Source organism: Struthio camelus, chromosome 3 (genome assembly GCF_040807025.1).
Source record: "Struthio camelus isolate bStrCam1 chromosome 3, bStrCam1.hap1, whole genome shotgun sequence".
NCBI classification, from domain to species: Eukaryota; Metazoa; Chordata; class Aves; order Struthioniformes; family Struthionidae; genus Struthio; species Struthio camelus.
The window spans coordinates 70734400-70759864 of record NC_090944.1 but is presented as its reverse complement, the minus strand read 5'-3'; the positions used below and the strand labels follow the sequence as shown (position 1 = coordinate 70759864).

General features: G+C 37.4%; 1 protein-coding gene across 11 annotated transcripts in view; it reads right to left on the bottom strand.

Annotated features, from left to right (window-relative positions):
- The window catches only part of L3MBTL3 (L3MBTL histone methyl-lysine binding protein 3), a 91560-nt gene that overhangs the window by 3589 nt on the left and 62506 nt on the right, over nt 1-25465 (bottom strand). For all 11 annotated transcript variants that reach the window (XM_068938267.1, XM_068938272.1, XM_068938266.1 and 8 more), the window contains 5 exons: nt 19203-19349; nt 17612-17776; nt 9677-9768; nt 2222-2385; nt 1169-1231 (listed from right to left, as the gene is read on the bottom strand). In XM_068938267.1, the coding sequence (XP_068794368.1) occupies nt 1169-1231; nt 2222-2385; nt 9677-9768; nt 17612-17776; nt 19203-19349 (631 nt within the window). The remainder of the gene's footprint in view (nt 1-1168; nt 1232-2221; nt 2386-9676; nt 9769-17611; nt 17777-19202; nt 19350-25465) is intronic.

Below are 25465 nucleotides of genomic sequence, written 5' to 3'. Positions count from 1 at the left end.
AGGGTTTAAGATTCATCCATCCCCGTGGCACTTCCCATCTGCTGACTTGCTTAGCAGCATGCCAGCTTTTATTAATCTTTATATTCATTGGAGAGACTCCCTAAATGACCCAGGGACTGAGCTAGGTCTGGATCATACTACAATTGCAAAATACCTAAAAGCTGAGCAAGTGCAAAATGGCCAGAGATGCAGCCTATCAGTCCTTTGATACACCACTGTAATAGTCATTACAAAGTCTACAGCACAGCCTGAAAATGTCTGTCACATTAGAGGGTTACCTGGCTCTCTATCATCTGTACATATTTTCCTCAGGAGGTGCATTTACCTCCTCAAGTTTAAGTACCACACTTATTCTACACTTGAAAGGCTGGTAGACTTGGGCTATTTCAGGATCATATTCTGCCCACTCAGGTGGTCTGGCTGGGATAGGCACCTGAACTCTCCACTTTGACAATTTATGATCAAATAGCCTTCTTGAAACTATCAAGCCTTTGAGAGGGAGAAAAAAACAACAAAAAGCAAACCAGCTTAAAAAGATCTATTATTCCTAAAAGCCCTATCACTTCCCAATGACAATTTTGGCATAGCAAGCTTTTCAGATACCAGAAATGCATGCTTGGGGTGTTCCCAAAGTGGGTACATACTCCCTTGAACCCAGTCAGAAGTATTCAGATATTCTCATTTCCTGGTCATTCAAATCATACACGCAGCCTAGCTATATCAGGAGGAAGAACTTCAAGAGTTAAGTGTGATTAGAGAAGATGCAGAGTTTTAACAGGTGGCTAACTTCAACCACTATTTTTTTTTTTCTTATGAACATCCCATTAAACATAAAGCATGTACTTATAAAAACAAATTTCCTCAAATCAGATTAACAGAGAGCATTAGTAAGTGATTAAGTTCCTCCTCTTCGTCCATTAGTTCTACGTAATTTAAGTTGCAGTAACAAAACTAGATAAACAAACAAGAGAGCCGGTTGACACTTAGCTACTTTTATGTTACACACTCCATGACCTGCAAAACAACCTAATCTTCCAGACATTTATTTCTGACTTTAAACATGTGCTTTATGCACATACATAATTTTTATGTATATTTAATGATAAAATAAAATTAATTTTCCACTAAGTTTTGTATTCTGTGTCTGTTTTTAATAAAATTCACCCACCTCATCTTTAAACACCTTGCCATGTTCTTCACATCCTGGTAAACTCCGTATGAATTCAGAAACCTGCCACCAAAGAATACAATGAAAGCTTTCGTAAGACCAGTGTTTTCTCAAAATAGTCTTAAGAAAGACTGGCAAGCATTAAAGCAAAGGTTTTTAGCTATTGTTTTTGCAACCTCAAATTAGGTCTTCCACCATCTTCTATCAATGCATGGAGTCATGCAGCTGGGCATCTCAGCACAGGATTCACAGGAGCAGCAAACGGAAGGAGCACATGCCATCCTAGTCCACAAGACACCTAAGAGTGGGATATGGCTAACTCCCTCAAAACCACTCAGGTTTTTCTATCCATTCCCGATTTAGAGCCATGAATCCTCTCTTGGCGAGTCTCACAAACAAAAATCATTGCTGCCTTCCTCTCCTTTATTCCTTACAGCACAGAGATCAGCAAATCCTTCTTCAAAGTTCATGTTTCTTCTGCCTCTGATTAGAGCTCGAATTGTCACACCTCCACAAAAGTGCCTTAATCACAGGTACTTCTGATCAAGGACTAGACCCTGACTACCCAAGCATTACTACACCTAAACAGTTAGAAGTCTTTGACCTTGAAATCACATGTCATGGTCTGGCCACACCCGTGTTATTCCTCTTCATACTATACTCTCACCCTCCAAAACAGCGTGCACATCCAGAGGAGTAAGGCTAGCAGGGGCTAGCACCTAAACTGTGCCTGGGAAATGTCTGTGAGGATGCTAGATGTCAATAGTGTAGACATACCCTGAGCATCTAATCTGGTGGGCCATACACTTACCTCTAATGCCAATGAATACATATATACACATACATATCGATACATGAATGAATACTTACTGCTTCCCAGGCTGGATGGCAGCCAAATGGGCATTTTGAGGATCAGTTACATTAAGTCAGGCTGACTCTAACCCTCTGAGTACCTGTGCATCGTTGGGACTACTACTTATGGCGTTAATCTAAAGCTCTGAATCAACTAAAAAAATTCAAGAGCAGTGGGACAGAAGATAGTGGGGAACCTACCTCATCTGTACTCCACTTAGAAACTTTACTGGCTGGGATCCCAGCAACACTTGGAAGGAGCTTGCTCTGCTGTTCCCAGCGCAAGGGTAGGCCAGGGATTTGCAACTTGGAAGACACAACTACTGGTTGAGGGAAAAGCCTTTGGGTACTGGGTTCTTCAACATCTGCAGAAAGTTAAAATAAGCATTAAATCCCTCAGTCAGTGATGAGATCAGTCACAGTAAAATCACTTTCATTTCTGTGGATACAGCCAGGCCTCCCTACAAAAGCTGTGCAGCTTTGCTTATACCAGAATTAAAGGAGCAGTGTGATTCCTCTTCCACTGGTACGGCTCTATATACTGGCTCTACACAAACGTAACCATTCTTGCATGGAAAAACTCTTCCAACACAACACAGTTCAATGCCAACACAACTGTGTCCACACCATAGGTTATATAATTTTAAATATTGTGGTAAAATAAATCACATCCACAGCTAATAGTTACACAGTAGAACAAAAACTAACTTAATTCCAAGGTTGAGCTGCTATAACTTCATCAAAACTAGCACTGCACTGCTACAAAATTCCAAAGGTGAATCACTTGTACAGCCCACACAACATTTATGCCTCATCCATAACAAGACATTTTTCAGTACTTCTGAGGCAAAACCCACAAATGTCTGCAAATTCCCCACTCCCACTTTAACTGAATGTTTTATGTGGAAAATAAAATTTAACTCCTCCCTGCTGCTGCTACTGGGCTTTCTGCAAGGCCATTCCCTGTTTTAGCACACTTATCCATAATGCCAGGAAAGAGGCTCTCATCACACCTGCCTCAAACATTAACATACAGGTGGGAGGACGGCTACAGCTGTTGCTGCTACTGTCTGGAGTGCAGGAGCAATCGCGGATGTGTGTAGGAGGAAAGCGTGAAGAGGCATGTCTTGAATGATGTCAACCTACGTAAGACATCTACGTTCATTTAGAGCAGGTCTGCATTTCCATTGCAAATGCAAAAGCAACATGCCTGCTATGATCTCAGACTTGAATGCTTCCCATTAGCCGAGTAAAATTGTGGAAAACCTCTGGAGTTCATTTCTGAATGAAAATAGCCTACACAGAATCTATATCTAATATTCCTTTCTAACATGACTTCATACAATCACTCACACTCTCTGTGCTATTCTTGTTTGGATTGCTCACTGCCATTATAGCTCCATTCAATTTTCATTTTGGGGAAAACGCTATTCATTGTTCTCTCTGCTTTTACTTTGTAGTCTTTATATGTTTGTGCCCGACAACTAGAGCACAAATTCATATTACAGATTTCTGCCAGCTCAGGGGTCCAGTCTGGAATACACAGTGCGGCCAATAGACGATGTATCTACGTTAGTGTTTCAGTTCAAGTTAGGAGTATGCTTTTGAAGTGACTCTCCTCATCTTCCCACTTACCACACTTTGATTCACTGCATGAAGCAGTTTCAGAATGCACGCTGGATTTATTTGGGAGGAAACTAAACCAGAAAGAAGTGAGTTCCAGGAGCACATCTAGTGTGCTCCAATCACTAACAGGCATTCAGTGCATGGGATGAGTAAAGCTCAAGAAGTTAACTGCCTGAAATTCAGATAATCTGCACAGTGGTCCTCAGCGCTACGTGTTTCACTTCATAAACCTGTTTCTACTGGGTCATACTACTTGCTAATGCAGAAGCAGCTAAAGCAGCATAGCAGTCTGCTATGGTAGACTCAGGCAGAGCAGCAGAACTGCATTAAGCATAAAGTTTCTTTTGTGTGGGGGGGAGAGAAGAGGAAGGAAAAATACCTGGTAAATATCAGCTCCGCAGGCATAGCAGGTACTAGGGAATTACTCTGCCACTACAATATATAGGTTATTCTATGCTGTAAAAGCATCCTGAAACTAGTTTCCACCATCCAGTTCCAGCATCTGCACACCTGCTTCCTTTGCTCCTACTTGTAAAGTCGAGAAAGGTCTCTGCAGAAATCCTGCAATAAACCAACTTTCCTCACTATGAGTTTGTACTCTTCTGCATCAACAAATCTACTTCTCAGGCTCACACCACTCTGCAGCATGTCTTTCTCACTTCTCAAACTCTCTTCTGCTCCAGCCCCCACCTCTCTCTCCAAATGATCGAAAAAATGCAATTACACCTCAGTTTGATCTGCTCTTTGCCCTCATTTCATTAACCCCATCCTTCTCTGCTCTTCCAGATGCCCAAGATTTCTGTGCCCCCTCTTCCCTCCAACCTTGCTCCAAGGATCTCATTCCATCTCCTTCTTGCAACTACCTTTAACTCTCATTCTTCCCTAGCTGCTTCCCGCCAATCTTTCCCACCACTATCATGCCTGTTACTCCAACTTATAACCCTCAGCATCATCTCAATTCAAACCTTACTTAAGGTTCTCTCCAAGCTCATCAAACCGATATACTTCAATCTCTCCCATCATTAGAAAATATTCTCGAGTTCATTCGCCTCTTCAAATTTTGTACTATTATTGACTTTCTCCCATTCATCTCTATAAATCATCCACAAATGAGCACTGGAATTCTCCTCCAGTTTCAACCTAGCTTCTGCCCCTTTCACTTGAAGCTACTCTTATCTAAGTCCACATTGAGCTCTTCCGACGCAAATCTTGATCTTTGTCCATCCTGATTTATCAGACCTTTTTTTTCCATTTCAATACTCCTTTATGTAGTCTTGTCCTTACCCAGTTTCTGTGATTCACTTTGTTCTAGTCTACACCTCTCAACGGTCCTATGGCATCGCCTTCGAAAAATCTTCCTCCCCCCACCCACCCTGCATTAGGAGGAGTTCCATAAAGTATCTCTAATCATCTCAATCTTATCTCTGACAGCTTTACTGCCAGATTCTCTTAATTTAAACACTTACATCTCTACGTTAGACAAATCCCAAATCTCTGCCCCAGACCTATCTTCTTTCAGCTAGACCAAAGTCCCTATCACTCCAAATTCCAGACCGCAAAACCAGAACACGGAACTCGGCATTGCATCCTCTCCTGTGTCTTCTCTTCATCATTCAGGACCACTACACGTTCTTCCAATCAGGCCACACTCCAGACTCACACACAAGCTATGGTGGTTCTTTCTGAATCTTCACTGCCTTTCTTCTTCATCTCTCTAGCTGTAACTCCCCTTCAGGATGTAATGGCACATGACAATTCGCAACATCCTGTTTTCTAGCCTAGAGAAATACAGTCTCTCCAAAATGCTGCAGTACAGTTCTTTCCAAAGCTGGTAACTTTGATCTCCCTTCCTCTTGGCTGCTTCTGTTCCACTATCTTAAATTTTTGCCGTTTTCAAGAGCTAGCCTCACTTTATATCCAACATCCGTTACGCAGACGTTGACTCCTCGTCCATTTAGTGAGGATTGCCAGCCTACTGATTAGATTTTTAAATAAACTCCTTAATTTTTTTCCAGTGTCATACTCTTACTCTTAAAACTGATTCCCTTAAATGCCTGCACTTCACAGTGACAAAAAAAAAAAAAAAAGTCATGAGGCAGCATGCATGCTGAATGAAAAGCCTGCTTTACTGAACAATAGCTTTGTCCTCGTTTTCTTGAGCCACTTCCCCATCCTTATCCCCCTGATTTTTTCTTTCTAAAAATTAACATTTATTAGGCTTTTTTTTTTTGTTTTCCATTTGCAACGCATGTACTACATTGACACTGTAGCACAAATAACAGACAATAATATTATGTGAAGGAAATTCCAAGCAAACTGCACTCCTAGCATTTCTGCTGCATGTGTAGAAACATATGTATACATAAGAGTACATAGGTACAGCATAGCTGGTAGCAGCAGTGACAGCTAAGATAATCTCTCTCTCTTCCATAGTAGTTGTAGTTTATAGCTTTGTCAAATTTTAACTGTTCCAGTAGAAATTCTGTCCCATGCTGTGATTTTTTTTGAAATCTTCATCAAACACAGTTCAGCTGGTTACGAATGACATTAGCAGCAAGTAAGTTCACTAATGTGGCATTTCCTAATGCTAAACCTTGTCCTTCATCTGTTCACTCAAGAGCTCTAGTAATTGACATGAAAAGGAATTCAGTGTCTAATACTTTTGAGGATTTGGGCAAAAATGCCTCTGCTTATCAGCAGCCTTATCTGCCTCTCACATTAAATTGCACAAAATGAGCATGTAAAATGCTAATTTACTCAACCAGATTAAGCAAGGTTAAGAAAAACCCTCCAACTCCACAGCACGGGCAACCACATCCCTGGCAAAGAGTTTAGGTTTAGCTGGGGTAACTTCTTCCAAAGACAGTGCAAAAAGCAGCATTTTGCCTTCAGTCTTTATCCATAATACCAGACTTCTGCGTTTACACATAAAAATGTGCTCCCTACCTCACGCTGTACTCTTTCTCACTCTGTATGTTCTGGTTTCAACGAAAAGGAAATTTGTGTTTGTGGGCCAGAGGTAACAGATGTACTCCAAAATAAAGTCCAAATCTGGACATGTCAGAGAACAGGACCTTGGGGTGCCCCATGCAACCAGTTGCAGCACAGAGCCACAGAGACTGCCTTGCACCAGATGAGAGAAGAAACAAAATTTCTGCCAGCTCTATATGCAAGATAGCAGAAACAGATGCAGTAACATCAACATTAGGACAGATTTTAATCCTAATCACTGTTCTCTGCTGACATTTTCCTTCAGCTTCAGTCCACCTGTCTCTATTTAATATTTAACTGTGCCTTGTTATCCTTCTCCCTGAAACATCTGTAACTCCTTACTTCATCTCTGTCTTCTTAGGTACCTTTCAATAAAATGTAATTTAAATTTTCAGAGAAGCTAAACGGCAAACACTCTTTGGCATTGGGAGACACCTAACATTGTTCACGCCCCCTGCATTTTCTAGCTCATAATCCACATCAAACTTTTAAACATAGGATTTGTGTCCATACAAAAGCTAGTATTATGGGGCTCTGATTTCAGCGGAGTTCTTTGGCTCTAATCTTTCTCCAAAAGAGGAAGACAGAAGCACAGTTCACATTTTCTAAAGTATCAGTAGAAAACTGATCAAATGAGCACGGCAAAAATATGTCAGGGAACCATAATGTAAGTGACATGCAGAAAAATCAGGGCAATAAGCTCAGTTGCCAATAGTCACAGTCCACAAAAACCTGCCCAACTGAAATTACCTTAGCTTGAGCTTTCTGTGGCTATGATAACACAAACTCAAAGATCCACTTCCACCCTAAAGTTTACGTATTGTGGTACATTTACATGAATAATGCACAATATTAGGCATATATAAATGAGGTTAAAGGAATCATTCTGTAAACAAAGTAAGAAAGTATTCTAGTTTTACAAATCTAATTCTACAGGACCCTACACAGAAATGCATCCTAAATAGTAAATAAAACTTGTTGGTGAAACTTTACTTCAATTCAGTCAATATTCAGTTGTGCCAAAATCGAAATGCTTTACAAAATCAGGCCAGCTTTCTTAGCATTAAAAAAAAAGAAAAATTTGATAATTTACAACATTCTGAACTATTGGTATCTTAAAATTTTTGTGTAGTGTTATATAATGCAAATCAACGTCAAAAGAGCATGTTTCTATTCTACTGAAACAAAATACTTCAAATGACCAAAACCTGTTTTTCTTTTTACTTGCTTTAGAGAGATGCTACTTTTAATTCTTCTTCTTCTTCTTCTTCTTCAGAACTCTGACCTACAACATGTTTCAAAATACCTTCATAACATGTATTTTTCCACCCTTTGCATAGCTCTCGTACTAGACGGAATCTTTCATACTTTACACACTCTTCAGAGTGCCTCTTGCATCCATCTGAAAGGTGCGGGCAAATAAGCACTGTTTTAAGATGCTTTAAAGGGTTAATAATTAAAACCGAAACACTGCCTTCATTTTGTGCTATGCTTACATCACGCTCTACTAGTCCACAGGAATTTCTAGGGTTTAATGAAGATGAGCTTGTTTAAAAGGTAAGGTAGCCCTTAAAAAACTACAGTTACTGAAGTCTTATTTAAGTTTCCTGACGAAAATCTTACGGTGCAATTTGGTGTACGGTACAACCAATTGCTGAAGAAAAATATAAAAAGTTCAGGAATTAAATCATGAAATGAAGATCACCTAGTTTCTCAACGATCCCGTCCGTACGAGTTGAAATATTATTGCATCAAAAGCTGCACTGAAGTGATGCACTCATTCAGCTCAGTAACTGAGTAGTCTGACATATTAAGTCTCATGCATGGAAAACAATTACTCAAAAGTAAGACTGTGATGTTCTGCTTTTGTACTGTGTTCTTTTTGAATGTAGGATAAAGATGAATTATGAGCAGTTACCTCAATCTATCCAGCTACGTCGGTGAACGGTCAAGAGTTTTGACTCAGCAATAACACAATCACACAGAATCAAAGAACCAAAGAAAAGTCTAGGCTGAAATTGACCTCTGGAGATCATCTGGTCCAACCTTTTGTTAGAGCAGGGCATTAGAATAACTTGTCCAGGGTTATCTGGATAACTTAGATACCTTGACAAGTTATCTTGTCAGGTCCTAAATTCCTAAATATTTTCAGCAGGAGGCGTCCACCACTTCTCTGGGCAGTCTATTCCAACTCTTCTTATGGTAAAGAATTGTCTTCTCACATCCAGACAGAATTTCCACTGAAGCAACTTGTGCCCATTGCCCCTTGTCCTGTCACCATGCATCCTTGAGAAGAGAGCACCTCCACCTTCTCTTTAAATACCTCTGAGTTATCAGAAGACTGTGAGTAATCCTCCCAAGCTTTCTCTTCCCTAGGCTGAACAAAACAAATTTTCAACCTTTCTTCATATATCAATTTTTTCAATCCTCTAATCATCTTGGTGGCCCTCCAGGAAACCATCTCCAGTTTTTCAATGCAGTAAAACTTCGGCCATCCCTCTCAACGGAGGATAATTAGGTTTCAGGCCCAACTCACATGAAAAACAAAAGGTCCATTCTGCCCATGGACTGCTAGAAAGTATCGGACTGCATAACAGACTGAGTTTGGGCAGAATAAGCCACCTTAACTTTGCATTATGACTGCAGTGTGTAAATGATAAACTCTGCATCTTTAACTTCTATTTCAATGAAGCTTTTGAAGCAACAGATTAATTTTACACCTGTACAACTCTGACTGGATTAACCATCTGTTGTTAAAGCCAGTGGAAAAAATAACCTTGAAATGAAATTTTTTATACCAGCATTTGATTTGCCCTCATCTTTACAGCTGTAAAAAGTTCTTAGCAAATCCTTTGTTGATTACAAGATAAAGAAACAAAGAGGTAAAAGTGCTTCTCTCAAAAGATTTTTGGAGACAAATAGTGCATGTGGAAAATAAGTCGCAATGTCGCAAAGTTTTCACAAAGAATTAAAAAGAATATCATACTCCTTTAGTTCTACAGATCTTCGTATCAGACAAACGAAGCATGGCCAAGTTACCTTTAATTTCATTTGAAGTGAGCAGCTTATTTTCCATCTCCTCTTCTTCACGCTCTCTGTTCTTTATGGAGTCCTTTGTTTGTTGCACTCCACTGAGGAAAACAAGATGTTCCCTTTTTATTATATCATAAAAATCACTAAGCATGATAAAGCCTCTTGCTAACTATACAAGAGTTGTTACTAACACTCCAGGATTCCCACATAATGAAGGCTGTATCAACATTAAAAACAAAAAATTAGAGGGTCTAATTTCTAACTTACACAGATGGCAACACACCTCTGGACATGAATTTTTAAATAAAGGTTCAAAAGCAGTATAAATTAAACATAAGTCAGATCAACGCACTTGACTTCATAGCTGGAAAAAATATATATGAAGGCAGTGGATGAGTCCACAGCAGAGGACACACATATATGCTGCATTTCCCACAATCAGGCATGTTTCAGGAGCCGTCTTAAGCAGTATCTATTCCTTTTTTACTGCCCAGTCATCAACTCCACCCCATTCAAACTCCTGCACTGTACCAACACACTGTTATGCAGCTGTTAAGTTATCCCACTGAAAAATAGCTGGGTTTTTTTGTTATTTTTGTTGTATTACTTCCTGGGTGGCTGAAAAAGCCATCGTTCTTGCCTGCTGACTGTGGCTGCTCCCTCAGCTTTGCCAGATCAAATGTTTCCACAGAGGGACAGCCCTACCTCTTAATAGGGAAGAGAAGTGGGAAGAAGGAAAATTCTATAGGAAAAGGGTATTTTCATCCTAATTCTAGCCCATAAGAAGTTCCTTTTCAAACTCTGTCTTCAGAAGGTATTTCCTATCTGGCTTCTTACAAAAATGAAGCTTGTGTAAACTTGCTGACTTTATGTGTGCATTTATTTCCTTCCCCCCTTAATACCTTGAGAACACTTTGGTCTAATTCAGAGTAAAACATCACAGATGCAGAAGTCTCACAGATACTACGTACATAATACTCATTTTGTAAAAATAACTACCAGACAAAGACTTTACTAAAAGAAAGCCTCCTACATGAACTCATGCTTTAATAGATATCAGAGAAGCTAGCAATAAGAACACCTTTAAAAATGCCCCCAAAATGTATAAAAAAGCCTGAACCTTAGAGCTAACACTGTATTAGACATGAAGATTAGCCAGCCTCATAACACAAACTCACAGAAGAAATAGACCTGTTTAATTCTATTATTTATATATACATCTATTAAAGAGGAGTAAACACTTAGGTAATAAACCAGGTGGGAACTGCAGGTTCCCTGACATCAACCTAAGTATATCAGGCACACTATAAACAGCGCAAAATGAACACCACGGATCAGAAATCTGGCCACTGTAGCATTTGGCACTACACAAATAATGGTATGACAGGTGCAGCCAAAGGAATCGCTACAGCTAATTTGCCTTCTTTTGGCACAAATTACTTCTCCATATCATCTTTCTCATATATACCACCTTTATTTATTTACTGAAAAGTGATTTTTCCAACCCACAAATACAGAAATCTTTTAAAGTATGATGCAACAGAGTAGTGCAATTAATTCCAGAGCCAAAGTAAATGACTAATGCAATTCGACATAAAAAAGCTGTGAGGAAACACCCATCTTCCTATTTTCCTCAGGACAATTTTCATAGAAACATACATCCAAAAATTTTGTCTCACTAGCTAAATATAGGATAATATTACAAATTGAAAGGTTTAAGGGAAGGTTTGGATGATAAGTTGATTTTTATTTTATAAGCTAGCATCATTTGATCCCCAAGACTGTGTACCCATCCTCCTTAATTATAATTATTTCCAGAGTGTAACACCTATTACAGTGAAATCCCTTTGCCACTGTGAAGACACATAGCCTCTCTATCCTCAATTTTAATCTCAGGAACAGACCGCAGTTTTTATGCACATACACTGGTTTGCAAAATGATTTTCTAGTTTGCAGGCACAGAAATCGGTTGCTGGCGGGAAGGGGAAAGGGAAGCGAAAGGTGAAGGAGAACTGGAAATTAGCTTTCTAAGTACCACTTAGATTTAACACAATTAAATCTTGAGGTTGGTTGTATATGTAGTTGGTTTCTCAACCAAGTACTTCTGTGAAACAAAAGATTACCTGGCACATGAAGACATGCACACTGTATTAAAGTCAAACATAATTACAACATACTAGGAACTCAGAAGCTAAAAAGCGCACAAGTAGGCATATCTATGAATTCAATTAAGCATGTGTACTTTGAACACACATCTAAAAAAGATTCACTGGGTATTGCAATAACCAGATGCTCAATGTTTAATAACTCTAGTAGTTCATATTCACCAAATGTTGTGAAGAATGTTTCATGCCTTTTTAAAAGGAAGTTTATTCAGGTAAAAGTCCTCCCTGACTATGCTGGATTACATAAAGAACATGAAAGCTGGAGTATGAAATTCAGATAGGCATCAGTGCAATCAAACAGATCAAACACAAAGCCTCTGGGTAGTTCAAAATTGGCAGGAGGCTGTTATTACCTGAGTGAGATTGAACACACAGAACAGATAATTTGCTCTTTCAGGGCTTGATAAAAATAACACCCTCTGAAAAATGAAAGTCCAAATAAATCGTTCTTTAATTAAGTTTTAAGAGAGATTCTGTAAAGTTAGTGTTTATTTCTAAAAAAACGAACTTACCAGAATTATGATTAAAATGATGAATGACACTATCATTTAACATAAGTCATTTCAGAACTACCCACAAAACTCTCTTCTTTGTCTTTTGTTTTTCCTGTTTAAATTCACTGGAATATGACTAATGAACGTTATTTGTGATATGGAAATTATTTTCATACCACAGAGAGAATAAATCACAGAGAAGTTCTGCAGATTTTTTATTAAGTTACGTCCATAAACACGTTGAGAAAGGAAAAATTTCTACTTCTTCTGAAGCACCTACTTCAAACTATTCTTAAAAGCTTACTTTTTTTTTTCTTAGCTATACTCCATATTTCTTAAATTCAATTTCAGTTTAAGGAGAATTTGCACATACAAGTTCACAGGCTGCACAATTTACTATGAAGACTCCTATTTAAGATCAGAAATATTGATTATTATTGATAAAATATTAATTCCATTTGATATTCTTCATGTTATTTTCTCTGGACAAGTTACAGTAACTACTTCAAAAAATATATTCTTATTCTATTGATTCCACAGATTCAGACACTGCTGGAAAATATAAATAAGGTAAGTTTAGTCTCATGCTAAATTTCAATGCTTCTTCCATAATTTATGTTTCTTTCAAAAATACTCTTCCCAAAAATAGAGAGAAATGTTGTTTTATAATTTTGTAAACTAAAAATTGTTTGTAGATCTTCAATTGCTAAATACCATGAAAATAAGTTTGTTAGGCATTCTAGCTCTACATGCAGTAAAGTACAGAAATATGTATTACTCAGTACTTTTTCCACATAGCTAATTACTAACTTTGGGAAAAACAAGGAGTAAAAAATAATAATATTATTTATTATACTGCTTTTTTTGAAAGAATTGCTGATACAGCAAGTGTGTCTCCTGCCACATTTTGAGCTTCCAAATAAAACTGTATCAACTATCTCTTCTGATTTACCAGCGTGTGGCTTAAAAAGTCATACTGATAGGGGGCCATTACTGCTTGATCATTTCCCATAATCTCATTTCCAGTAACAGAATAGGTAGCCTTCCAAGCATATCCAGTTATTTAACTTCTTGAGAAGACACAGAATTACTTTGTTTCTCTTCTGAACTATGATATAGAGTTCTCCACCAAGATTTTGACTATATAGACATGAGGTACGAAAAAACATTTTCAAAGCTGAAAAAGTTTGCTGGTCTCCTTTGTAAACCATTGGCTGATCTGAATCATGTGAATCTAGAAGGCTTCACTGATGAACAATTCTAGCCTACAGGAAGACATTCCTATCACACGGAACATTATCCAAAGGATTCACAATACTAATGCCTGAAATATTCCCTGAAGATATTATTTCTGCTGAGGAACTACAAATTAATTCAGTGTCATATCTTAGGAAAGCTTACTCTTTCTATTACATGCAGGAGGACTCACCAGTCTGATCTATGCTCCCTATAAGAATCTGCTCAGTAAAATCTGGGACTGGCATTGAAGCTGGCTACAAATTTCTCCAGGAAAGTGCCTAGCTATAAGGCAGAGAAATTGTTCAAGATCCATGACCACTTGAGGATATGATTTTATATCCAATTCAGATAATACTGGATGGTGTCTTTTCTACCTCTGCAATCCTGAATAAGTGACAAGAAGTTTAGCTGCAGAAAAGAGTTTTGGATGGGGAGGATATGGCAAGACTCTCTTCTATCCCTCTCTTTTTCTCCAGGACAGATGTTCTTTTCTTTTTTTTTTTTTTTTTGGCTTGCATAAAAGCTAATGTCAAGTTTAGGGCCCCCTTATCTGACATATTTGAATGAGATGCAGCATTAAATGATGACAGATCTCATCACTATGAAATATTAAATCAGTGTGGGGATATGTCTGAAAGTGACAGATACTGGTTTTTTTTTTTCCTGAATTAGTCCTGAATAACCTAAGCTTACTCTTGAGGAACTTCGACTTTTTAAAAATCTGATACAGAAGCATAAATTCTGCACCTGTTCCAAGTCTAGTTTAAGCTGATGCCACTAGCTGTAATACAGTCTTCCGCATCTTTGTGTAATGGCTACACAATGGGTGACTATTATCGTTACCAGGTACTACTGTAATGCAAATTATAAAATGTAAATCCTAAGCAACTTCCACTACCAAATAATCTAGAATTAGCTGGAAAAGCTAACCATTCCTTCAATCCAGTCAGGTCTGTTGTTATGAAGATTTTTGTTATATGCCATATAGATCCGCTCCAGATCTACGGTGATCTTTGATCATCACAGAAAACGATCAGATTGAAGAACTTCTCACTTAAGTACTCTGTAGACATAGAGGCTCATACTTGCAGGAAATTCTACTTCTATTTTGAACTACAGATTTTTCAGTATTTATAAATGAAGCAGGTGATTTCTGGGAAGTCTTATACCCAAAGCTGAGATCAGTCTACCATGATTCCATGTACCACATAATCCTTGCATTTGTCAGACTTTTCTGCTCATGCCCCTTGCCGCAGAATCATCTACAATCTTAAAAGCTTTTAAAACTTGCAATTCTGGATCTAAAAAATATCTTTACTGAAATAATATTACTAAAATTATTATAAAGACTTACCTATTAATTACTCACAGATACTGTGCCTAAGCTCTCCTTAAGAGAATTAAAACATCTAATCAGAAACTTGAAGGCAGGCCTGATCTAAAGTTTGGGGTTGTTTGTAACTCAGTATCTCAGGAAGGGATGGAGGTTGTTGAAGCATAAAAACAATCTAGCATCCAAGACACACAAATCACTTTAGCAGGCAGAGGAGAACATGCAGAGGACACTAGAAGAACATTTTCATCCATGGATGTCTACTTAAATTCACATATTTACAAGAATATAAAAGAAAAATATAGAAAAAGATATAGAAATGTATAGGAACAGCAAAGACTCACCATTGTACAGAGAACCAGATCATGATGCAAGATTATGAAGCAATTGTAAATAGTAACTACTGTCAAGGCATAAAGCTCATATGAACTACTTCCTAATTACTGTGAGAGAAGTAAAAAAGTTTTGAGAGGGAGCTAGAGAAAGCTAGGGAAATATATACAATTTAGAAACTATCTGCTGGAATATCTTTACATCGAAGAATACCTCGCTTTGCCTACCTGAACACATTCATAGAGATCAGCAGGCAAATACAAAGAAAGAATTATATATCTAAACTCTACTATGTTGTACCCAAAGTTGCACTAACTGCTTAGAGTGCCAGAGAGGAAATGCCTATACTTCCACCAGTTACATAGATGTTTTATGCTCAGTTTTCGCACAGTTTTCAGCAGCTAAACGTCTGTATAAGCCTATTTGCTAGTCAGACATTCTAGTCTCTCACACAGGAGGTAAATACACACATGCCATGGGATATCAACCGATGGGCAAGCAAAGAACCACCTCTGGGAAAGATTTAACATGGAAAATCATCATCATCAGGTGTCTTTCATAAGATTTCTAAAGGGATCTGATGCTAGGAAAATGCTATTCCTTGTTTTATCCATGTAAGTAACTATAAAGCAATGCTAATAAAATTTGCAGTTAATTTAAGTATTGGTAGCATGATTATGAAAAGATAGTGATCCAGAGTGATCTAATTCACCTGACTCAAAGAAATTGCTTAAAGACAACTGCAGTTATACATACACAAGAAATGCAGGATGCCTGTAGGGATTCTATACTGGGCAGCAAGAATATTGAAATGATATTTGGAACTAACAACACGTTAACTGCTAGACTTGAGCTTCCAGTTCAACTCTTTCAAAAGAACTAACGTGACCTTAAGTGCTACAAAAAGAGTAGCAGCATGGAAGAATTTTTCTTCTGTCCATGGCACTTCAGAGACCAATATGGACTGGTAAGTCCAAAAAATGGACTGGTAAGTCCAAAAAATGATAATAGGTACACAAAACTGATCTAAAGGCTAATACAGGCTTCCATTCTGGAGAGAAAGTACTAGGCGCTTAAGTATTCTTTCCTGCATATGGAAAAAGCAGAAAAATGACTGAACGGCTAGAAGCTGGATGCCAGCCTATTCAAATGAAGAATAAGGTATATGTTTTTAACAATCTGTTGGAACACACCACGAAGGAGAGAAATGGGATTATCCACACATTTTTAAATGTTTTTAATGCAGAAGTTTTTAGGATCAACAGAAAAAGGTAACTCTGTGAGATTTAACTATCAGATTAAAGAGGAGTCAATTCAGGTAATATAATGCAGGGTCACATGTCGTTAATATTTTCTTTCTTAAATGAAGATTAAGCATCCAGGGGATGCTTTTTCAACAGAAGACAGAAATACACACACAGCTTTGTGCATCTCACAGAGGCAAAATACTACTTGCATGATATAAAATTACTGTATATTACTGAACAAATTATTTATTCAGTGTGCTTCAGTAATCAATATTTTTTCACTGCAGCTGATGAGAAAACAAAGAACACATTTTTTACTGAAGAAAGGAGTGGCTGATTAGATTAAAATTTCAGGAGATTTAATTGCTTCTTAAATAAACAGCAAGTTTCTATCATCTGAACTTTACTGCGAGGTATTTACCAAAAAAATTTTACTCTTCGAAGTCTCTCAAGCCACTTAGTATTATTACTAACACTTAACAGTTCATATATTATGAACATATGATAGTGATGTTACAGTAAATATATAATGAATTACAACTCTAGTTCCAGGGTGCTTTACTTCTGTTTCTGTAAGGGAAAAAACAATTAAATAACGCACTGATACTGCAATTAGTTAAAAATGTAGGGAACCCTATTCCCTTACATATCCTCTTGAAAACCCTGAAGTGTATCTGCTTAGTTGCAAAGACAACCCTTCTGTATCACAAATACTACTTTCCAGTACTAGCTTGGAAACTATCTCATGCCATTCTTCTACCAAAAATATATTTCAAAACCTGAGAGCTAAGGGCTTACTTCTCATTTTTACATGTACGCACATACCTGTACATACACACTAACATATTTGTAAAGAGAGGTAGGGAAATCCCATAGGTCTAAACTTCCAATATTATCTCTATCTTGGAGTATTTTTCTTTTTCTCTGATTTTCATTACTTATTTCTTGCATACACTGTGACACCATTTCTCTTCCTATTTCTAATACAAAGACAACTGAAGAACTTCATGTCTTTCCCTGCTGCTGCCAAGAGTTCCACTAATAAATCATTGCACTCTATTGTGTGGTAAGTTGCATTTTACATTGAGTGTCTCCAAACAACCCATACTTTGAAAGGAATTGATAGTTACCCAGATGGCTTCTTTTCTTTCACATCACATAACAGGGGCTTCCTGCAAGGAGATTTACTTTCCGTATCCTCCTGCTTAATCATTTCTGACACAGACTTCCCAGATGATCGATTATGAGCCGGAGATTTCATGCCTGTATGACCAGGACTAGGGCATTTTCCATCACTGTTTAAAACAAATTAACACAAAGTTTAAAGCTGAGAGCAGCTGAGTTGTTCAACTTATTTTCTCTGTGGGCAAAGATTAATTAGTGCAATTAAAGAAATATAAGCTGTTAGAATTTTTTTTAAAGTTACATAGAAGTTTCTCACTTGCCACAAACAAAACTGTACACTAGGGATTTTCAGGAATCACAATACAGAACTCCTGTTTCATTTGAGGTCAAAAGTAAAACTTTCAGGTGATTCAAAAGGAACAGAATTTGCCTAGTATTATTTTTGATAATAAACTATAACTTCAAATGTTTGTAACACACAAAAAAATTGTAGTATCATTTCCCTGCCATCCCTTCTCTCCCTTTCACAATATACTCCCATGCAGCTAGGACCCTTTAAACAATGTTATACAATCTTTCAATTTGGACAACGAAAAAAATTGTAATTGACACTGTCCCCATCACAGAGAATACTGGTGAAACTATTTCTGGCTTCATTGGGAGCGTATTCAGGTTATTTGTCAGAGGATAATTAATTCACTTTTGATTTCTACAATTCCACACTTACAGGAAAGATCAAACCAGGCAGCACTCTTTAGTAGATGAATATTTTGTTTCTAAAGCATAGAGCTGAAATTCTCTCCAAGAATGTCATTTAAAATATTGAAAATATTAGCAATATGGAAAATACATAGTCATTACAGTGGAAACTGGACATCTTCAATATAAGCACTCACGTTATGGCACACATTAATGTAGGCCTCAAAAAGAACGGAAAGCCTCTCTTCTCTTCTTTTTCTTCTTAAATTGTCTGCTTATCCTCCCCAACCCAAAATAAGCACAGGAGTCGGTATCTACAACTTCTGACTGAAAATCATCTCTGAAAAGCCTCTTGGGATCACATCCATTTTTGTGTTTTACTGTTCCTGCTAGAAGCATTAGTTACACACTTATATACTGTTCTTGCAAAACTCATTTCCAGTAATTTGATTCCCTGCTCCCACGGTAACAACAAAATTTACAGTGGCTATTCTTCAGAGAGCAACATTCATGTATACTCCTGTCAGTAAGGCCGCCTCAGCAAACAACAGAAACACAAACAAATCATTTTCTTAAGTGAAATCAACCAGCAAAAAATCCATTTGAAATTGTAATTTACCACCTAGTAGTCTACATAGTTAAGAGGAATGAAAGTGAACTCTTGTTAAATCATACATAATAAAATCAGTATCAATCTTTGTCAGTTCAGTGACCTTTCCTGAGCACTGATAATGAGCAATGATAAAAGCATTCCTTCCCAGTAAATGAAAACGCAGATAAAGAGACAGGCCTTTCAGAAACTATTCGACCCTTACACAACTACAAATCATTGCACAGAACATTGAAATGAACAGTTGTATTGTTGTTAGTCACAGATATGGCTTTGATTGTAATTACCTGATTACAGGAGAGGCGGATCTTTCACTACCTTCCACTTTTCTGTTTCTGGGGCCAGGACTGGCTGCAGGCATCTCCCCACTTAACCGATCAGGTAAGAGGCTTTCTTTGTTCAAGTTGATCTCAGAATACGGGCAGCTGACTACACTGGAATTTGGGGTACAGAAATGTCTCCTTATTTTCGGTCACTTTACAGACTTCACTCAGTTCAATGACGTTAAAACCAGTTTTATAGAAGCAGGTGGAATAAGTTAACATATAAAAAATACGAAAATATTCAATAGTGTTGTCATACTTTAAAATGTTATGAAATACACTGATGAAAATCCTCAACCTGAATATTTTTTCCTATTTTCTTTTGCAGCAACTTACATAACACAAATTATATTCATTTATATTGCAGCATACATTTTAGAAAATTGCCTCATGACTGTTCAGTAATATACTTGTTAAGATGCACGCGTGCTCTCTCAAACCTGTAACGGAATTTCAAGAGGAAGTGGCCACAAACTGAACCACAGGAAATTCCATCTGAATATAAAAAACCATTTTCACTGTTTCACTGGAACAGGTTTCCCAGAGAGGTCGTGGAGTCTCCATCCTTGAAGATATTCAAAAGCTGACCGGACACGGTCCTGGGCCACCTGCTCTAGCTGACCCTGCTTGAGCAGGGGTCACAGATGATCACAGAATAGTTGAGGTGGGAGAGGACCTCTGGAGATCATGTCTTTTACACATAATATACAGGATGCCTTTGACTGTACCCACCTCCCTTTAAATAACCACATCACACACCTGTGGTTATTTGTCCTGCAAAGGAATATATTTCCATTATGTAATGTCCACAAAGAAATCGTACTGCATTGCAAGCACACAGTATGACGTACGTTACTGCAATGCAAATGAGATTTTGTGATACTGCATTTCATGTGTGCTTTTCACACTCTTTCCTATTATCCAGCATTCCCCGTTTCACTGCACTCCAGTTAGTGAAGAAGAGAATTTGACGCAGCTCTTTACAAATGGCTTGTAAATATTATTCTAGTACATGTGGAAGTTGTACCTCCCAAAGTCAGAAAACCTGTTTTTCCACAAGCTAGGATAGAGAATGACAGTAATCCAAAACACATGGGACTGAACTAGCTTTTCGTCTTTAAAAGAATGCTATGCAGTGTTCAGCTGATTAGTCAGGTTACATACTCATACTTTTAGGACTATACCCCAAATTCTGAAAGGTATATACACGCCATGGCAGTAAACAACAAAATACTAAATTTTCAAATCTCTATTTAAGATATAGATGAAGCTGTAGTAAGCATGACGCTCTGTTTATGGCTCAATCAGCTATGACACTAGCTGTAATCCAAAATTATGCTTTCCTAGGCATGCATATTATTACAATGGTAAAATATAAGATATAATAAGAATTAAAAATAAAAAATATAATATAAAATAAAATATAAGATATAATAAGAATATAAAATATATTCTTTCAAGAATGTAACTATCTGCCTTTCCATAAACCACTGTAACATTTTATCTGCTTCACTGACTGCTACACACTTGATTTTCAAACAAAACTGTCTAATATAAACAGCAATCTACCTTGCCAGCAATATGCCTTGCCACCTCCAATTCACCAAAAACAGAAAAATAACAACTTTCATTATTATTATATTTTATATATCATGGTGACTATGAATCAACTCATACCATGAAGTGGGACCAGTATTAATTAACTAATTTTGGTCCTACCAATATAAGTAGTAAGTTGGAGGAAATTTAGATGTACCTCAGCACTAGCATAAAAGGAGAGAGTTGCTAAAGGTTACATGAGCCAAGTCAGTCAGTCCTTGTTGGTGTTATATAGACAAGATTCAAATAGCGTGTCTGAATTTTTTTCAGTTGGTTCATTTGATTACATTACAATATCAATGTAATGTTATTACATTATCATTGTTATGATATAACATCATAATAACATCATAATAATGTATGTTATTACAGTATTGTACATTATCATATGTAATGTCTTTTAAAAATCCTCGTATAGCTGTACTGAACTTGAATTACAGAGGAAAAACACTATTTCTGCTCTTCTAATCAGGATTAGATCCTTATTTAATGCCATTCCAAGCCGATGGCGTTCCACAGCAGTCTGTACAGTTTTTTCAAGTGACATAATGCCTTCCCCAAGCAACCTACTGAAAAACAGGACAGCTATCTTTGCGCTTTTCTGAGGAACCAGACAGTGGTGCCAGTACCCCCTCTGAATTCTTTAGGCACTGAAATCTTTTGGCACAAAAATATTCATAGCAGAAGTTTAAACAGCAGCATAAGATATAGCCAAAAGGGTGTCTGGACTCTAAAGTACTACGCTTGAAATACAGTATTTTCTTGTTCATGAAATAGTTTTAAGATTTGGAACAGAATATACAGAGAAATATATAACCGGGAGCATTTAATTTTTATTTCTAATTTCCATTAAGCAGAATTTTGCATTTTTAGATTTGTTTATACACTTCTATTTATTTTTCTACCTAGTGGGTTTGTTTGTCTTAAGATAGTGTCTGTGAGACATTTTAAAAGAACAAAAAAACATGAATCGATGCACGGGGAACAAAGGAGGGAGACTAGCAAAGAGCGAAAGCTGTCCTGTACTCTTGATTCTTTATATTGCTGCATCTATCACAATGATGTCTCTTTTCCCTCTCCAATAAACTAACAGCTGAAAGATACAGGCTCCTATTCGGAAAAAAGATTCAAGGGGCAGATGCCAATGGGATTTAAGAACAAATTTTGACAAACTAGTACCACTGTGATAAAACAAAGTTATCAGAAACTCAGGCATACACTGCTTAACAGCAGTTCTGCTATTGCTACAGGCAAAGCGTGCAATCTTTTGGCTTCCTACGCTCACAGTTACAGGCTGTCTCAAGAAAACACTATAAAATGTAATATTTAACTTCAGTTGTGTATAATTAAACAAGTCTTACATTACAACGAAAACTGACAAGACAATTTCAGCTCCTAGCTGAATCTTCTGTTTACCAATACTATTAATAACGTTTTAAATTACAAAATAAGAAAAAGCCTCAAAATTCAGTCCTTGGCTGGAACTTCCTTGTTCACGTACTGACTCTTTCTTTAGTATTTTTTGGAAAAATAGATGTTGAATGACAGTCAGTCAATGTCAGCCAATAACAGCTGTAACATTAACAATGCTTTAGAGCACTAGATTCCTATGCGTTTTCACTCAAGTTACTGTGTCATGTTTAAAAATCTCCACAACAGCCCTTTGATGTTACTATCACTTAGGGTAACAAAAAGAACCCTCAGGATTTCCACTATCAGTTTTGCTTCAAAACACAGCACGTATGAACTTGTGTATGAGTTGGTGGCTTCAAATCAATCAGTAAATCCTCCTGAATTTCAATGCCTCCAGCTTTCAGTTCAGTTTAACTTGTCTACTACAAAGAATAAAAAAAATTATCTCATTACTCCTACATAATACAAGTGTTTGATTTATACAGGGGTGTAAGTTTTAGAGGCAACTCTCTTCAAGGGCTCAAAAGTCTTGATACTCAGGTTGTTTAAAAATTACTTTAGGGTTTTCAACTGTTCTCTCAACTTGAAACTGGATTTTTGCTCCAGATTTCAGTTTGCCTTAACATACCGTGCTGAAAACTGTGGACGTTCAGAAGCCAGTTTTCAAAGTGATTGGATATCCTTGACTTCGGGGTGCCAATGTCTGCCAGAGAAACAGGGAATATGGCAAGAGGAGGAAAGAGCAACAGATACCCAATTCGAAATCTCTACTATATGTCTGACAGAGCTGTAAACCTTCCAACTCTGCTTTACAGCTTTGAATCCACTGCAACATGACACGAGATATTCAATTATCATCCAAGCTGCTTCAGTAGGCTCAGCCCATGTTTAAATAAACAAATATCCGCATTAACAAAAGCCCCCACACAGGAGAGTAATTAGCTAAGTGTTGAATAATCAATGCGGCATTGCCATTAAGCTATCTGCTATACACTCTGCTACTGAAATGGCAGCAGAGTGAAAGCTCGCCATACATGTGTCCACATTGCAGTTTTCTGTGGAAAGGGAGCTTTCCAGACTCCTTTGCAGGTTGAGTAAAAAATTACATTAAAAAAACCTGTTCCACAGGAAGCAGGAATGAAAAGCCAATACCCTGATTATTACTTTTTATATAACATTCCAAAGAGTTCCAGAGATCATGGGCCTAGGACTTTCAAGTCAACAAAAGTTTTATATAATCATCCCTTTCCAGAACTGCCTGATGGAACAAAAGTATAGAGGTAGCATATCCCAGTTGTGGTCCCTCTGCAATTGCCCTTCAATCGCTCTCAACACATGAATCACTTCAGCAAGCGCTGAACAAACCGATGGAACACGTTGTGGACCGAAGGCTCCCAGCGCTTCTATGCCACAGCATTCTTAAACTATAGCTTCTACCTTGGCACACTCAGACCTCCAACAGACACTAACTTATTCAGCTACACAAGGCATGGAAAGTTTCTGGTAAAATGACCTCTAAGCTTACATTGCGCTGCCTAAATTCAGTAAATCATCTATTTCTTGCCATGTTTATTTGGTGGTGGTAGCAGATCTCCAATTAATACAGAACTACACGGTCACTAGTAGAAACATGGCACCGCACAAATTTTAGCTTCTATTCTTTCTCAATGTTTACACTATTATTTATGGACTACAAAACCATGTTTCCCTACACGCACACTTTAATTACCTGCAAATTGCAACCATTGAGAACTGCTGGAGTAAAGCAGCTTTGATGTTTATTCATGGAAAGTTGACTCAAAATGCTATCAATCTTTACGTGACTGCTCAGATTTGAAAATTATTGCATACATTAAGTATCAGACAGCAAACAATTCACCATGTATCATAAATACGCAGGTAATCTGCATAATGCTACCTACCTGCACACCAGTCTCACAGTTTCAACTGCCCAGCACAAAATCCTATATTAAGTGGTGATAGCAAGCCCTCATTAGCATTAACTTTTCCAGAAAGTGAATGCTTTAACCCCATCACATAATTAATCACCCAAGGCTTTCATCTGGTTCCTAGGGAACAAGTTTTCAAAATTATTTCAGAACTGTTTAGCATTGCAAATTATCATCTTGCTGGCACACAGGCCTTTATGCTGTAGATAGACACTGTATTTCATCGTGGAAAAAATAAAAAGAGATAAGCATGGTTAAATACATTTCAAGGCTGCCAAAATAAAAGATCCAAAAGACTGCAACCTGACGTAGATAATTACAGCAATTTCAAAATATCTTTGTTCATTCAGAAGGAAAGTGATGGTAAAATTTCAGAAATTTTTGGATAACTTGGACCCTCAAACCTGTGGACTCCAGATATATAACAAAGCTCATTATCTTCCTCAGAACTATTCAAGAAAAAAAAAAAAAGAACCTAAGCACACATCTATCTCTTACTCATTCTTTCACTGCAAAACATTAAAAGTTTTAGTGCCACAATTCATGTATAGGTAAGAAAGTAAATGAAAAACTTTTTGGACACATTTACTTACATTTTCTTTTTACTTACATTTTCTTTTAACCTTTTAAGTTTCAGCCTTGGGCTAAGAAAGGGTATGTTCACATGGTTCACAGGTAACTGAGATAGCATGTGTTAAGAAGTTAATGCCCTGAATTGGAAGTTATCAACCTTACGCATCAGATGCATTAAGAAATCATACAAGACTCAGTCCCCGGAGTATGAAATAAAATGGATTTCAGCTAACCAACCAGGAAGCCTTTCAGGCAAGGCTGTTTTACCTCACATTTGCAGTGGACTAAGAACAGGAATGCAGTAAGTTACCAAAAGTACTAACTTGACTGCTTAAGGAGTTATCCTACTGACTAATACCGAGTACAACAAAACTTCTCAAAAGGGAAGACAGAAAAACTGAAAAAATAATCAAAAGAAAAAAGAACATTGATGGAAAAAGACAGAAGGAAACAGATGAGAGTAATCAGAAAGATGGAAAAGTGGCATACTGTGTCATGACACAAGGAAGAAACAACACAGTCCACACGACATGAGGTTTTGTCACTGGAGCCATCCTAGCCACATCCTCTCCAGGAGATAAAGCCTGTACTAGCATCAGTCGGGATCATTTTCTGATCCAAACAGCAAGCTGAGCAATCCCCATAGGAACAAAATATAGAGTAGCTGAATCTATTGCTTGTAACAAAAAATGA